We start from the raw sequence: 14,909 nt of genomic DNA, 5'->3' as shown, positions 1-14,909 counted from the left end.
ACTTCACGGCTTATATTACATTTAAGCTCTCTGAAACAGGGTTTCAACCACAGTTCCATCAATCGCTTTGACACACCAAAAACACAGTGCATGAAATCAATTTTAGAGCCAGAAATGAAATCTGGCATAATTTTGATAGTTGAGGCACACCTTTAAAACCAAAAACAGGCTTCCTCGTCTTTTCAGCTTCAAGGCAGTGCCTCTTTGAGGCTTTTGCAGTTCGCAGGGGTGCAATTTCATTGTATTCATAACAGAAAACTCTACTTTTGCATGAAAGTAGTACAGACTTGCCTTTATTAAGGCACTTAATACAGCCAAAAAAACCATTGAAATTTTTCATACTATACATAATCGCCTTGGCTGGCATATCAGCAATGCTACTTAGCACAAAGCTCCTCACTGTTTCCAAAGACCTATCACAAATAATCATTGGCATACCATTCTTGAGTGTTTCAAACACTTCTATGAAATGGTGCAAAACAGCATTGAAATCAGGTTTGGCGGAACCATGCCATAAGCCACCTAGCACAATGTTTTCCATCAAAAATCTTTAAGAATAAGGAAGTTCATTTATCACAAATAATATGGGCCATAGAGTAATTTTGGAAGAGTTAAATAATCGCATCCCATCAGTATAAACCATGAATGTGAAATCATAAGCACCCTTTAAGTACTTATTGAATTGCTTATACAATCTACCATCAGTACACAGTTGCAAATTATCATCATCTCCCCTATTACTGTGAAATCGATGAGTTAGAGCAGAACAGAAATCACTTTGGAGAAATAGTTCCTTGATCTGGGCTACTACATAAAAAATAAGTGCATTGGCTGTTTTTACATGGGTGTCACAGTCTCTAGCATTATTGCTGACCAGTTTCTCACACTGAGTACAATACTGCATCTTACTGAAAGATGGAGTTTTACCTTTAAAAATACTTTTCAGCTTAAATGTGGAAGTCACCATTTTGTTACCAGAAGGCAAATGCAGTGAAAGTAGCTCAAGCAACTTATCCATGCAGGCATTGGATAACTTAAAATGCAGGTAAAATGAAATCAGCATAATACTACTTTCTAACACAGTAATCGCAGAACCTTCATACAGTTTGTCATTCACTGTGATCCCTGGAGGTGATTCTTTGTAGTCGTTTTCATCAAAGCTTGCTTCATCGTCTAGGGAGTAGTAACTGCAAGTCTCACTGCAATCAGACTCTTCATCTGAATTCTCCAAGAAGTCATCATAATCTGAAATTTTTTAATGTTGGATGTTAGGCATCACCCACTTCATCTTAACATGGACTGCCATGACTGTAAATGTCACCTTATTCACCCAAAATTTAGCTTATAAATGCCATGCAATACACATAGTCAGTGTTCAATCTATTGCCATCTCATGGGAGGCTAACAGCAAATACAGGATAAACAGCGAAGACGATCATATGGATTACACTTGTAAAAGAACATAAGTCTCATGAGGCAACTGATATGGAGAAAACTCAGCTTAAAACATTTCATGATAGGGTATGTAGATGGAATAGCATTTTAATCACTTAATTACAGGGCAGAGGCACAGCAAGGAATTAAGGTTGGGGGGGTTTCGGTGCAATTAATACCAGGGTGTGTGGGGGTATGGTATACCCGCACCTGGATAAGTGGTAGGGGAGAGATAAATAAATTTGCGGAATTTTAAGATAAATTGAGCAAAATGGTGAGTTTTACGGCTTTCTGAGGGATATTTTATTAACCCTTACACAGTTCTATTAGTAATATCAATCCAGTTAAGTAAAATGGATTAAACTTAAACATTTCTCTGAACTCTGGGGGGAACCCCCCCCCCCTCGCTGTGCCACTTGTCACTTGTGCCAATTTTAATACTGCAATCAAGAGGACACTGAAATAGTGTAACCTCATCCGAACAAAGACAAATGTCGGCCTCCCAATAGAATTACTGCAGTTCTTTAGCTGGAGTGGGCAATGCAACGGATTATTATGACATCGGTAACTTGATCTGAACGGGCTTCTATGGAATAATATTAATAACGTATTACCTTCTTCCATATTATCACATTCTTCACGCTGAGCTTGCTCGATATCCCCAACCATTCTTGGAGTGGTCAAGGGAGGTTCTGAAAGAAATTGTATCTTAAATTATTTCGGCATCTTAAGAATTATATTAGGAAACTATGATGGAAATTCTAATTATCTGGAACGCCATTAATTAATATACGCATGGATACGCATTAATGCATATACGGAATAACTAATTACGAATGCAAACCTGCAACTTTAGGAAGAAGATGAAAGAAGTCATCCTGCAAGTGAGACACGTACGAAACTTCATCTTCTTCGCGGTAAACATCGTCCGACATGTATAACTGCTCACCGTCCACAGAGGAGTTCTGATATTGCCTCTTCTTACTTCTCCACTCGGTTGTTCTCGACAATCCACAATACAGTCGTGTAGACATTATTAAGCACAAGTATACTATTCCACCAAATCCCAAAGTTTGATACACCGCCACTGAACTGAACCGCGAGGACCGGAAGTCATATTCGCACTAACCGATTATTTTTTGCGATTTCATATTTTAAATACAACAATATGTGGCTAATCATACGCTTAATTTTATTAATAAATTTTTAATCCAGTATTAGGGTTTGGGATGAGCTCTGTACACTTCAATCTTACGAGAGAGAATTTTCAACTTGACTCATAAAGCCAGCATAAGTTTTGCCAACATACGGTATTCATCTACCGGATAAGTACGGAATCCATTTTGGCAGCGGTGATGTATTTTTCTAATTTAGGTGTTGGCAGCACGGATATCTTTTCCCGCTCAACGCTTTTATTCGTTGACTCCCGTCGCCATTACTCGCCATTACGCCATTACTTCTTGTTGAGCGAGGTCGCGTGGGAGTGTTCGTTCTTGACTCGTAAAGCCGAAGGGCCGAAGGCAGATACAGATAGTATATCGCGTGATTTAATTATGTATAGTGAAGACTCCATGGATTCTGTGGGGAGCTGCCAGAGGAAATCGCAGAGATCTGGGAGGGAGAATTATCGCATCCTCTTCCACTGCGAAGAGGATGATACTTATATGTTAGAGGATGATTATCGTAGGTATTTACCAGATATTTCACCTGTTGTGAACGGGAAATACAAAATCGACATTAAAGTGAAGGGGAGAACGAGGTCGGTGGAGGTGACGGCCCTGAAAATTGGAGGTAAGCGTTTTAACATATCTGATGGCATGGATTTTCCTTCCACGTTCAGCTTTGTGAATTTTGACGTTGAATTTGCGTTTTACTCCAGGCAGGGTTAAAGATTTCGAAGAATTAATGAATGAGGAGCCCGCAATGTCCATGATGAAGAAGAGTGAAAATCCCAGGATCTTGAAGCCGTCGACAATGAATTCGTTGAACGCCGTGGCGACTGCTGTGCATTTCTCCTGCATGATGGATGAGCAAGAGAATGCTGCACCGATTATCAATCCTGCGCCATCGGTCTCTCATCCTTGGGACAAGAGCGAGCTGGAGACGGCCTTCGACGAAATTAGGAATGCGGGTGTGTCTTGCTAGTGCGATTTACATTTAGATGTATGCCCATTTCATGAAAATATATACCCCAGTAATTTCATTTCTTGTTTCTATGTACGTTTGCTATGCCATATGCGATCGGTATTTTCATTGGAATAAATTCCACGTTGCCTAGCAGCATGAATATGTAACTTAAATGTGGTATTTCACTATTGCAGGAAACCAAAACGCCATGGCCGACGCCACATATCGGCTGTTTCTTCGGCTAAAACCGACAGGCTGGGATGAGCAGGTAAAGCAACCATTAAGAGTATTTAGTTGCAGTTTGCTTCACGTGGTACACTTTTAAATTTCTTGAAAAAAGAGGCCTATAATGAACTGCTAACATCTTTTAATCATTCTCTCCTGTCAGGTCGAGGTTTTTACGGGATCCAACGTATGGATTAAAAGGCGCGACAAAATTGATGCCCTGGAGAGTTGCCGAGGCAACCCGAGAAAACTGCAGAATTTACTCCTTACGAAAGTCTTCGGTGAGGAGTACATTCGTAGCCATTGTGCCACAGGTCAAAGGCTCGAGTGCAATGGCAACCCTGCAGCGGATAAAAATGTGCTGCAGGCTATTTCAAGTAAGGCTCTCTGTATTACTGTGCCCCTTTATAGTCAAGATTCCTTTAGGTTGTTGTAAAACTTTCACAATTCACTCAGTTTTGAGCGTCATACCCTCAATGTATTACAAATATATTTGCTATAGTCTTTTAAAGGGCTTCATTTTTGGAAAGTGAATGGGTTGAGCATTGTAAATTAATTTCTTCGTTCTCTCATCCTTTCTTTTTAGATTTTGTCCGCTGCAAGTTCCGCGGCGAGAAGGATCTGCCCACGATCAATCATGCATTCAACTCTCTTTCAAATAATCTGCGGGTGAAGCAGAGAAGGCAGATGGGGCTGTTGAAACGCTCTCAAAGGCGACCAAAGTAAGTCTTACTCCATTCATAGTTGTCATCTGCAGATGTCAGTGCTTAGATTATTGAGGCAAATGACTTCTTCTGGAATATTCCCTTAATATATATATTTTTTTCCTTATTTTACTGCAATTACCTCTTCCTTTGTGTTATGTAGTTTGCATTTTCAAGTATGTTCCAGTGGCAACCACTGGTAATAAAACTGTTCTTTGGTAATAATGGTTACTTCAGAAATGCAATAGGCCACTCAATGTCCACTTGATGAAGTTTTATAAGAGAGGTATTCACTATTTCAGATTAATCTTATTTCATACCTGAAGTTAGTTCCTAACATAGTTGAGATAATATCAAATCAGTGAACATGGAAAGAGTCAAATCCAAGATAGAAAATTAACGGCTACAAGGTTTTAGAAATGTATGCACAAAGTATCCTAAGGAAACTACCCTTGTTAAGTTTTACCCATGTTCCATCTTTTTCATGGCTGTGACAAAGACGAGCCAACAAAAGGCTATCTAACTTTCATATGTTGGAACCATTGAAATTGTATTGCGCATGCCAAATTGCTTATTTACTTTGGATTATAAATTAGGATTGACTTAAGCCATGACTAGTTTTTGCCAATGTTGGACCTATTTTTGGTAATTATGCATTTTCCGGGCTCCCGACTTTTTGCGATTTTTTTTCGTCCAATACATTCATAACAGTGTCCTGATTACGAAAATGATAATTTTTTGTGGCGGAAAAGCCGGGAAATTACCTAAAAAGCGAAAAAATCGGAGAAAAAAAATTCCAAATAAAGTGGTCATTTGAGTACTCAAAATGTTTGTAAAAAAAATCGCAAAAAGTCGGGAGCCCGGAAAATGCATAAATACCCTATTTTTTAGTAAATTAAGTAAGAACCACTACCCAAAATTTTTTTCTGGGAGATTCCTCCAATTGTTAGTAACAAATAACCCAAGCAAAGTACAGATTTTTTAAGATGCCTAGTATCTTTCTCATTTGAAATAATTGATGGTTAGACGTCCTTTGTTTGATGGTGGTATGAATGCAGTGTAATTAATGAGGGAAACAACGGTTCTGTGTTTTAATGTCATTTGATTTTTTTTGCAAACAATTGTGTGATCATTATGCTTTCACTGGTTATCCTATCATAATCGACTATCTATTTTAAAATTTGGTTTTCAGTTAGGTCATTTGTGATTCATCATTTATTTTTCTTCTCTATTGCAGGAGCGCCCAGCTTCCATAATTTATTTAGTCTGATCCGGATTTGAGGTTTTCGTATTTAATGGTTTTCCACATTTAGTGTTTATTTTTTGCATTTGATGTATTTGGTAATTTGTAGTAATAATTGATGTACAGTCAGATCCGCATGTAAGGTTTTCGCATTTAATATTTTTCATCATTTAGTGTTTCCGCAAACATATAATGTTTATTAATATAAAGCTATTCCAATCATTACAGACCCTAAAATCTCAAAAAATGGCTTGTACTCATTTAGAGTTTTCAATTTTGTCCCCACTGAAAAACATTAAATCAAGATTCTATTGTATTTATACTTATTGTTTGTGCATTTGATGTATTTGGTCATTTGTAGTAATAATTGATGTACAGTCAGATCCGCATGTAAGGTTTTCGCACATAATGTTTTTCCTCAGTTAGTGTTTCCACAAATATATAATATTTATCAATATAAAGCCATTCCAATCATTACAGACCCTGAAACCTCAAAAAATGGCTTGTACTCATTTAGTTTTCAATTTTATCCCCACTGAAAAACATTAAATCAAGATTCTATTGTATTTATAATTATTGTTTGTGCATTTGATGTATTTGGTCATTTGTAGTAATAATTGATGTACAGTCAGATCCGCATGTAAGGTTTTCGCATTTAATGTTTTTCCTCAATTAGTGTTTCCACAAATATATAATATTTATCAATATAAAGCCATTCTAATCATTACAGACCCTGAAACCTCAAAAAATGGCTTGTACTCATTTAGAGTTTTCAATTTTGTCCCCACTGAAAAACATTAAATCAGGTTTCTATTGTATTTATAATTATTGTTTGTTTATTTGATGTAATTGGTAATTTGTATTAATAATTGATGTAATTGATATTTTTCAATTTGTAATAAATTGTCTTTTGAAAACTTGTAGTCAATGCAGAAACAGCTATTGCTCACAATCACTTAAACATTCTTTACCTTTTATCATGCAAGCAACATAGTGGATGGAACCAATTATGTGATCAACCAATGTTGGCTAGGTTAAGCAAGGTGATTTATGGTGCTCCATATGATTTGATGAGGGAATTTCAATGGATTGGGCTGGAGAATTGTATTCAGCCAAGCAAGGGGGTTTCAGTCTTGCAGGCAAGGGAGTTTCAGTCTTGCAGGCAAGGGAGTTTCAGTCTTGCAGGCAAGGGGGTTTCAGTCTGGCAGGCAAGGGAGTTTCAGTCCTGCAGGCAAGGGAGTTTCAGTCTGGCAGGCAAGGGAGTTTCAGTCCTGCAGGCAAGGGAGTTTCAGTCTTGCAGGCAAGGGGGTTTCAGTCTTGCAGGCAAGGGGGTTTCAGTCCTGCAGGCAAGGGAGTTTCAGTCCTGCAGGCAAGGGGGTTTCAGTCTTGCAGGCAAGGGAGTTTCAGTCTTGCAGGCAAGGGGGTTTCAGTCTTGCAGGCAAGGGGGTTTCAGTCTTGCAGGCAAGGGAGTTTCAGTCTTGCAGGCAAGGGAGTTTCAGTCTGGCTGGCAAGGGAGTTTCAGTCTAGCCAGCCCAGTCGGCCAAGGGAGTTTCAGTCTGGTAGGCAAGGGAGTTTGTCTGGTAGGCAAGGGAGTTTCAGTCTGGTAGGCAAGGGAGTTTCAGCCTGGCAGACAAGGGAGTTTCAGTCTGGTAGGCAAGGGAGTTTCAGTCTAGCCAGCCAAGTTGGCCAAGGGAGTTTCAGTCTGGCCAGCCCAGTCGGCCAAGGGAGTTTCAGTGGAGTAGCTGGAGTACCTAATTGCACTGCTACTGCACTGCCATCCCTCTTCCAAACTCCACTGGTTTGTTTCAATTTCAATGCAGTTTCAGCATAGAAGCAAGGCAGTGAGTTTCAAGGTAGTTTCAGCCCAGTTTCAGTCAAGTTGCAAGGGAGAAATTTTTACCTGAGCCATGGCCCCGAAACGACGTTTCACCGCGGGGGACTTCGAACACATCTTCGCCTCGCCGCATCCAGTCATCCTGTTGGGAGACCTGAATGCCAAACATGAAGAATGGCATTCCCGGGTCCGGAATCAGAAGGGAGAGCAGCTTTACTTCTGGGCCTCAAGAACGGCGGTGAAAACTGCAGGACCACACGGACCAACCAGGATGAACTGGAACGGAAACGAAGATGTGTTGGACAATGCCCTACACAAAAATATGCAATGCTCGCTGGCCCTTGCATCTACGACTGCCCTGGACAGCGACCACTACCCGGTCATCGCATACTAAGGCTGCCAGCCCATCCTTGTGCCACCTAAGGAGGTCCGCAACTGGGTCCGCAAATTCAGTTCACTTTCTACGTAACTTCAATAAATGCTGTGACCAGCAGAATATAGAATTATAACGAAAATACCTTAAACTTTCTTACCGTCATTGTACTAAATATACCTTTGCGAGCATTCTTTCACGTACACAGACAGCATCGCCCATTGAAAATGCAACACTCTCACCCTCACTGATGCCGATATCGGTGCGCATGGATTTTGTATCAAGCAATACTATTTCTCTAACCATAGGTACTAACCGAACACCTAAAACGACTTTTAATAAGATTTTCCTTATTATAAGATTACCGAATACGCACCTTGCATTCCAACGGAATAAAAGGGCAATAAACAGAATGACTGTTCGAGACAAAAAGAAATTTAATGAATTACTCATCTTGGGCAAAGTACGTTGTTCCTAGAACAACACATCAGGACATAATGAAGGAGATTCACGTGGGGAAAATCGGGCGCCCTTGCGTTCTTTGTTTAGAGGTTGGTTGATTTTTGTATCATTATTGTCATATCAACATTAATTTCCTGATATATGTAGATGTTGTGACACTCCTAAGCGATGGCACCATAATTTTACGTCGAGCGGAGCAGTGTTGCCGCGTTCGCCCACTCCGAGCCGCCAGCGGCCCGTCACCTCTTCCTCTATGCAAAGTATAAACTCATGCAATTTATTGCACCAAATGAAATGACAAATGGCAAGAATCGGCTACTCACTGGTAAACCAGATGCTGCTGGTCACCAATTTTCTCTTCTTCTAACTTTAATAAAGCATTGGCACTTAAAAGCATTCTTATTTCACACTCCGAAAACGGGGTGTGAAAAATTATGGTGTTCACTTTTTCTGTGCGTCCTATTGCCATTTCGCTATTCGTATCCAAACTCGAGTGCACATAATGTCTGGGCCGAGAGTAACTTCAAATTTTATTCAATTAGGAAGAAAATGCTCTTGCACATGGACTAACACAATGTGCTTTATAGGGATTTCCTTTGACACCAAAGGACACGAGAATGGTTGTCAAAAACTACTTAGATAGAAAAGGCAAAACCGTGGCTGTCTTCAATGAAAATTTGCCTGGAGAAGACTGGGTAAGAGGATTTTTGAAGAGGCATGAAAATCTTGCATTCCGCTTTTCAGAGAATATTAAACGTGCCAGAGCTTCAGTTGGAAAAATTGAAATAAATTCATACTTTGACAGTTTGGAGAAGTCCCTTGAAGGTGTTTCCCCGCATAACATCGTCAACTATGACGAAACTAATTTTGTGGATGACCCTGGGAGAGTCAAAGTTATTGTGAAGAGAGGAACGAAACATCCGGAGAGAATAACCGACACTTCCAAAAGTGGGGTTTCAGTCATGATGGCAGGAACAGCATCTGGAGATCTTCTCCCGCCGTATGTGCTGTACAAGGCAAAACATTTATATCCAGGCTGGACTGAGGGCGGCATTGATGGGTCCCATTACAACAGGAACGATAGTGGTTGGTTCGACCTTGAAATTTTTGAAGATTGGTTTTTAACATTATGCATTCCTTACACTAGAAGATTGTTTGGAAGAAAGGTCATAATCGGGGATAATCTTTCCAGTCACCTTTCACTAGAGGTAATTAGGCTGTGTGAGAGCAATAACATTGGTTTTGTCCTTCTGCCACCAAACTCGACACACCTCACACCCAACCTCTCGACATTGCTCTCTTTCGACCGATAAAAGTTGCATGGAAAAAGGCTCTTGATGAGTGGAAAAAGAAGAACCGAGGTACGCTGCCTAAAACGGAATTTCCTTTAATGTTAAAGACAGCAGTTGAAAGCATTGGTCGAGAAAAAATAGAAAAAAACTTGAAATCTGGATTCCTACTGATGTGAGGGAACTATTTTGAAGGCCCGCCATGATCCACCAATGTCGATTCTATCGAACGGGTGGATCGGCGACCTTGAGGGGATGGGGAACCCGGGGTGTGAGAGTCGAGTGGAGTCGAGCACATTGTGAAGATGGACGGAAACGGGACTGTGCTGGAAAGTGTTTTAAATCCGAGAAGGCCGTGTACGCACCTAGCCATCAATAAACGTCTCTGTCCCGTTTGTACTTGTTTTATTGTGCCGCAAAGTTACTACACCTATCAGCAGGGATCTCTCCTGTAAACAGAGAGGCTGTGCTGAAAAAACTTCCCGATTCTCAAAGGAACGAAAGTCTTGAGAAATGTTGGAGTGACTCCTTCACCGAAATTCTCAAAACTGGGATGGGGCCGCATGGGGGAGGATAAAAAAAGGAAATCAAAGGGGAAGCGAATCAGCGGAAAACCTGGAAAGAGTATGACTGTTGAAGACGTCATCCAAACTGACGTGGAGACCCAAGAAACAGCTTCTGCTGGCACCTCATATACAGTAGATGAGTCGATTGAAGTTCAGGATTCTAGTTTGGCTGAAAAAGAAGCTGAAATCTCCACTAAGCTTGCGGAATCATATGGCGTAGGGGACTTTGTTCTAGTCCAATATTTGAACGATGCTTATAAAAACCAAAGATTCAATACAGCTGAAGCCTCGGACTCTTATGTGGTAAAGTTCTTTCGAAAAAAGGCGGGGAAAATCTTTTCTTCGTTTTCCCAGATGTCGACGATATGTGCTCCATTAATAAAAACCAAATGGCGAGAAAACTCCAAATGCAGATTCCGATAAGGCGTGGAAGATATATTTTCAAAAACATAAAGGACAGTTTGGACATTTTTTTTATTATTTGCGGTATAACTGCATTCCAATTTGTAATGTTTATACTTTGATTTCTAATTTTGGCTATGAAAATAAGTAATTTCACTGCTAATATTACGACAAAAATATGATTTCCGATGTATAACAATTTTTATTTAAATCTTACTGTTTCAATAAAATTAGCCATGGCGTCATTTGTTTCTTTCAGTTCCCAATGAAAAATATAGTTAAAACAATTTACAGGTATTCCTGCACGTTTTTAGTGGCTGAAGTAAAGCCAGGTATGTGTAACTTCCGTCCTTTAGTGAAATTTCATTCCCCATTTCCCCATGGCCGAAGTTGTCCCATTTCTGGGGCAACTTCGGCCATGATTAATAATTTAATATAGTAAACAATAAGTGTTGCAGATCTTTAATCCGTGTGAATCTTCAGGGTTGGCCACCATGTAACTTGGTGTGGAAACTTAGAAGGTTGGCCACTAGGTTGAGATATATATCTGTGTATCACTGTGGATTGAAGTTTGTTTTATATTGCAATAAGTTTTTACACCACAATAAAAAGATTAAAACATGGCGCAGTCTTGTGGAATTGATTAACTGTGACCTACGACTCTTCTGACGTGTGGAACTAATAGTAACAGGTTCGTGTACTTCAAGTGGTTTAGATACTGCCGAAACTGCAGAGATGGCAGGTATTCACCTTGTTAAACTGCCCGATAGTGTCGATTTAGAGAGCCCTACCGCCCATAACGATTGGCTTATATTTGTGGGGGATTTTGAAAATTATTTTATCGCCACGGGACAAGATGAATCGGCGGACAAAGTGAAAATAGCTCTCCTTAAAAATATGTTGGGATCGCAGGGTCGAGCTCTATTTGAAACTTTTGATTTATCTAATGAAGATAAGCTAGCTTACGTCAAAGTTAAGGAAGCTTACGAAAAGTTTGTAAATCCAAAGCAAGACTCAATTTACGAACAGTTCGTGTTTCATCAACGGTTCCAACAGGAAGGAGAGACATTTGACCACTTTCTGACAGATTGTCGGCGACTTATAAAGAATTGTGGTTATGATAATCCAGCCCCTCAGGAAGAAAATATGATGATCTTCCGCGTGATTCAAGGCATCCGGGACAAGGGCGTTCAAGAGTCTTTGCTGCGAATGGAGGACAGAACCCTCGCCAAAGTAGCGGCCTACTGTCGGTCAGTTGAGATTAGCCGCCATCAGGTTCAACAAATTAACGGAGCCAATGAATCTACTCAACCTAGAATCCAAGAACTAAGCAGTGCCGGTGTGGATCAAGTTAAAAGGAAAAGCAAGCCTAAGTTTTCAGGTAATGGTGGTATTTCACGTAATAAGGCGAGTGCAAGTTCCGGAAATGAAGAATTTAATTGCCGTAGGTGTCAAACTTCGCACAAACCTAGAGCGGGCCCTGCCTATGGAAAAAAAACTGTTCAAAATGCGGAATTTCCCGCCATTTCGCTGTTTCGTGCAGGGTACGCAAAATCAGAGAGGTGAAAACATTTCAATCTGAGGCATCATCGGATGAATCTATAATTTGTGACTCTGTTAAAGTCCACTCAGTATATCTCAACCCACCAGAAAAAGAATGGAGACAGTTAATTTTAATCGAAAACCTTCATGTAAGTGTTAAACTGGATCCAGGCTCGGAGATAAACATAATTCCGTTACAACTGTTTAAAAAAGTGAATCACCTAAGTAAAGATGAGCCCACTAACATTAAAATTGAAGTCTGGGGAGGTACTGTTATACCTGCAGTGGGAGTTGTAAATATTAGTTATGCAGTTAGAAATGAATGTAAAAATGTTCAGTTTGTTATTATAGATTCTAAGAGTACTCCACTGTTGGGAATACAATCATGTGTTGATTTCAATCTGGTAAAACGTGTTCATGATATTTCCAGTAGTAATAGAGATGCTTTTGTGTTACATTATAAGGAAAATTTCAGTGGGATAGGCTGTTTACCACAAAAATGTAATATTGTCATTAGAAGTAATGCAAGCCCTGTTTGTAAACCTCCAAGGAGAGTTCCTAGTTCCATTAAGCCTCGGTTGAAATCAGAGATGGATAGGCTGGAAAAGAAGGGTATTATAAAAAAGGTAGATACCCTTGATGCCAATTCTTGGGTTAGTAACTTGGTTATTGTCGAAAAACCTTCAGGTAAACTAAGATTGTGTCTGGACCCCACTGAATTAAACAAAGTGATTCTCAGGGATTATCATGAAATTCCCTCAATTGAGCAGTTGTCTGAAAAATTAAGTAATAAGCACATATATTCAGTGTTTGATCTAAAAGAAGGGTTTCATCAGCTACGGCTTGACAATGATTCATCGTCCAAGTGTTGTTTCTCTACCCCATTTGGATGCTATAAATATTTACGCATGCCATATGGGTTGTCCAATGCCCCAGAGATGTTTCTTAAAGTAATTGAGCAAAATTTTGGAGATATTACAGGTGTAGTTTTGTTTTTTTATTATATTCTATGTACCGGAAGCTCCCAAGCTGAGCATGATGAGTGTGTAAAACAACTGATGGAGAGGGCAAAAGTAGTTGGGGCCAAGTTCAATAGAGACAAACTCCAGTACAAAGTATCTCAGGTGAAGTATGTTGGGCAAATATTTTCTAAAGAAGGTAAGAAACCAGACCCGGATCGTATTCATGCCTTGGTAAACTTGCCCGCACCAGGTGATCGCACTTCTACTTGTACATACTTATCACAACTTGTACTATCTCTATGTTGGTAGCACTGCAAATAAGTGAGTAGTACGGTGCGCAATGTAAAATGTAAGAGTGTAAAGTAACATTGGTTAATAAACAGTTATTAAGTACCATGTGACCATGTCTGAACACAACAGTGGCGACGAGGATGGGATACACAACGATTCATTAACTGTAATGGCTAATCAAAAGTTTTCCATCAACATTAAGCCTTTTAATGAATCTGAAGTGTCATGGTCAACTTATGTTACGGTACTAAAACATCAGTTTCGCGCGCAAAATGTTCCTCCAGAGAAGCAAGTGGATTAATTCCTTGGACATGTAGGATTTAACACTGTGGAGTCGCTGATAAATATTTTACATCCAGTAGAACCAGGTACGAGAACATTTGACGAGTTATGTCGTGAGTTGGGGCGCAGATTGGAACCCGAACCATCGTCAATTCGCTCTCGAACGGTGTTTGGTCAGAGGATGCAGCAACAGGGGGAAACAGTAATGGAATACATAAGCGCTTTAAAAGTGTTGACCAAGCATTGTAAGTTCAATGAAACTTTAGAAGATCGCCTCAGAGATCAGTTGGTGGTAGGTTTGAAGTCAGAACGTATCAGGCAGAGATTGTTTGAAGAAGGTGATAATTTGAGCTGGGCCAGGGCTTCTGAGATAGCACTTTCCGTGGAAGCAGCAGTGAGATATGCTTCTGAAGTGAATCAGAACCAAAGTGTGAATAAAGTTCAATTTAAACCTAAGTCAGCCGCTCGACGGCAAGATGGAGTGGTACGTGAGAGGGCTGCAACTATGATCAATCAACTGACGTGTTATTGTTGTGGTGAAAAGGGGCATACCAGACCTAGATGTCCCAAGAGGAAATCTACCTGTGAAAAGTGTGGGAAAAAAGGTCACATTTCTAAGGTGTGCTATGATCGCAACGATACCCGGAACAATATGGCGATAGTGAACTCCCTGGAGGAACAAGGAAGTTCGGATTCAGAAGAAGATGACAAGGACAGCTTATTTTGTGATTATGTGGTGGTAACTAATTCTGGTAATAAGGAAACCACTTCAAAAGGAAACCACGTGAAAGGTATTTCTAATTGCTGTAAAGCTTCCAAGGTTGGTCTTGTTTCTGAAAGTAAGGTAAATCCAAACATTCGAAATCGATATTAACGGAAAATTAAACAAAAGGATGCGTGGTATTTAACCATAATTGTTGAGGGAAAGCATGTTCCATTTGAAATTGATACTGGTTCCGCAGTTACCCTAATGTCAAACTCTCAGTTTTATGAAACATTTCCTGACAAACTCTTGAAACACAGTAAGGTGCATCTGAAAACCTACACAGGAGAAAGAGTAATTCTTGTGGGGGAATGTCTGGTAGATGTTAGAGTTAAAAATATCAAGAAAACCCTAATGCTATATGTTGTAGAAAATGATTGTAAACCCATTGTGGGTAGAGATTGGTTAAA

The 14,909-nt window shown here is 39.9% G+C and overlaps 2 protein-coding genes across 2 annotated transcripts; one reads left to right on the top strand and one right to left on the bottom strand.

Annotated features, from left to right (window-relative positions):
- Window positions 1-538: 538 nt before the first annotated feature.
- Window positions 539-2,251, bottom strand: LOC124174176. The gene is made up of 2 exons (XM_046553281.1): window positions 2,049-2,251; window positions 539-1,245 (listed from the first exon to the last, which is right to left on the bottom strand). The coding sequence occupies exons 1-2, from the start codon at window positions 2,101-2,103 to the stop codon at window positions 551-553; spliced, it is 750 nt and encodes a 249-aa protein (XP_046409237.1). The 5' UTR covers window positions 2,104-2,251; the 3' UTR covers window positions 539-550.
- A 1,509-nt stretch (window positions 2,252-3,760) lies between these two features.
- Window positions 3,761-5,876, top strand: LOC124174164. Its single transcript, XM_046553277.1, has 4 exons — window positions 3,761-3,829; window positions 3,950-4,163; window positions 4,373-4,508; window positions 5,728-5,876. The coding sequence occupies exons 1-4, from the start codon at window positions 3,770-3,772 to the stop codon at window positions 5,744-5,746; spliced, it is 429 nt and encodes a 142-aa protein (XP_046409233.1). The 5' UTR covers window positions 3,761-3,769; the 3' UTR covers window positions 5,747-5,876.
- Window positions 5,877-14,909: the final 9,033 nt, after the last annotated feature.

This window comes from Ischnura elegans, chromosome 1 (genome assembly GCF_921293095.1).
Source record: "Ischnura elegans chromosome 1, ioIscEleg1.1, whole genome shotgun sequence".
NCBI lineage: Eukaryota > Metazoa > Arthropoda > Insecta > Odonata > Coenagrionidae > Ischnura > Ischnura elegans.
This window is presented reverse-complemented; position numbering and strand designations above follow the sequence as displayed.

Excerpts from the sequence above, each read along its gene's own strand:
- LOC124174176 (XM_046553281.1), bottom strand. The coding sequence starts at position 2,103 with ATGGTTGGGGATATCGAGCAAGCTCAGCGTGAAGAATGTGATAATATG. Across the intron at positions 1,246-2,048 it reads ATGTGATAATATGGAAGAAG|ATTATGATGACTTCTTGGAG; the intron begins GTAATACGTTAT and ends AAAAAATTTCAG.
- LOC124174164 (XM_046553277.1), top strand. The coding sequence starts at position 3,770 with ATGGCCGACGCCACATATCGGCTGTTTCTTCGGCTAAAACCGACAGGC. Across the intron at positions 3,830-3,949 it reads CGACAGGCTGGGATGAGCAG|GTCGAGGTTTTTACGGGATC; the intron begins GTAAAGCAACCA and ends CTCTCCTGTCAG. Across the intron at positions 4,164-4,372 it reads TGTGCTGCAGGCTATTTCAA|ATTTTGTCCGCTGCAAGTTC; the intron begins GTAAGGCTCTCT and ends CTTTCTTTTTAG.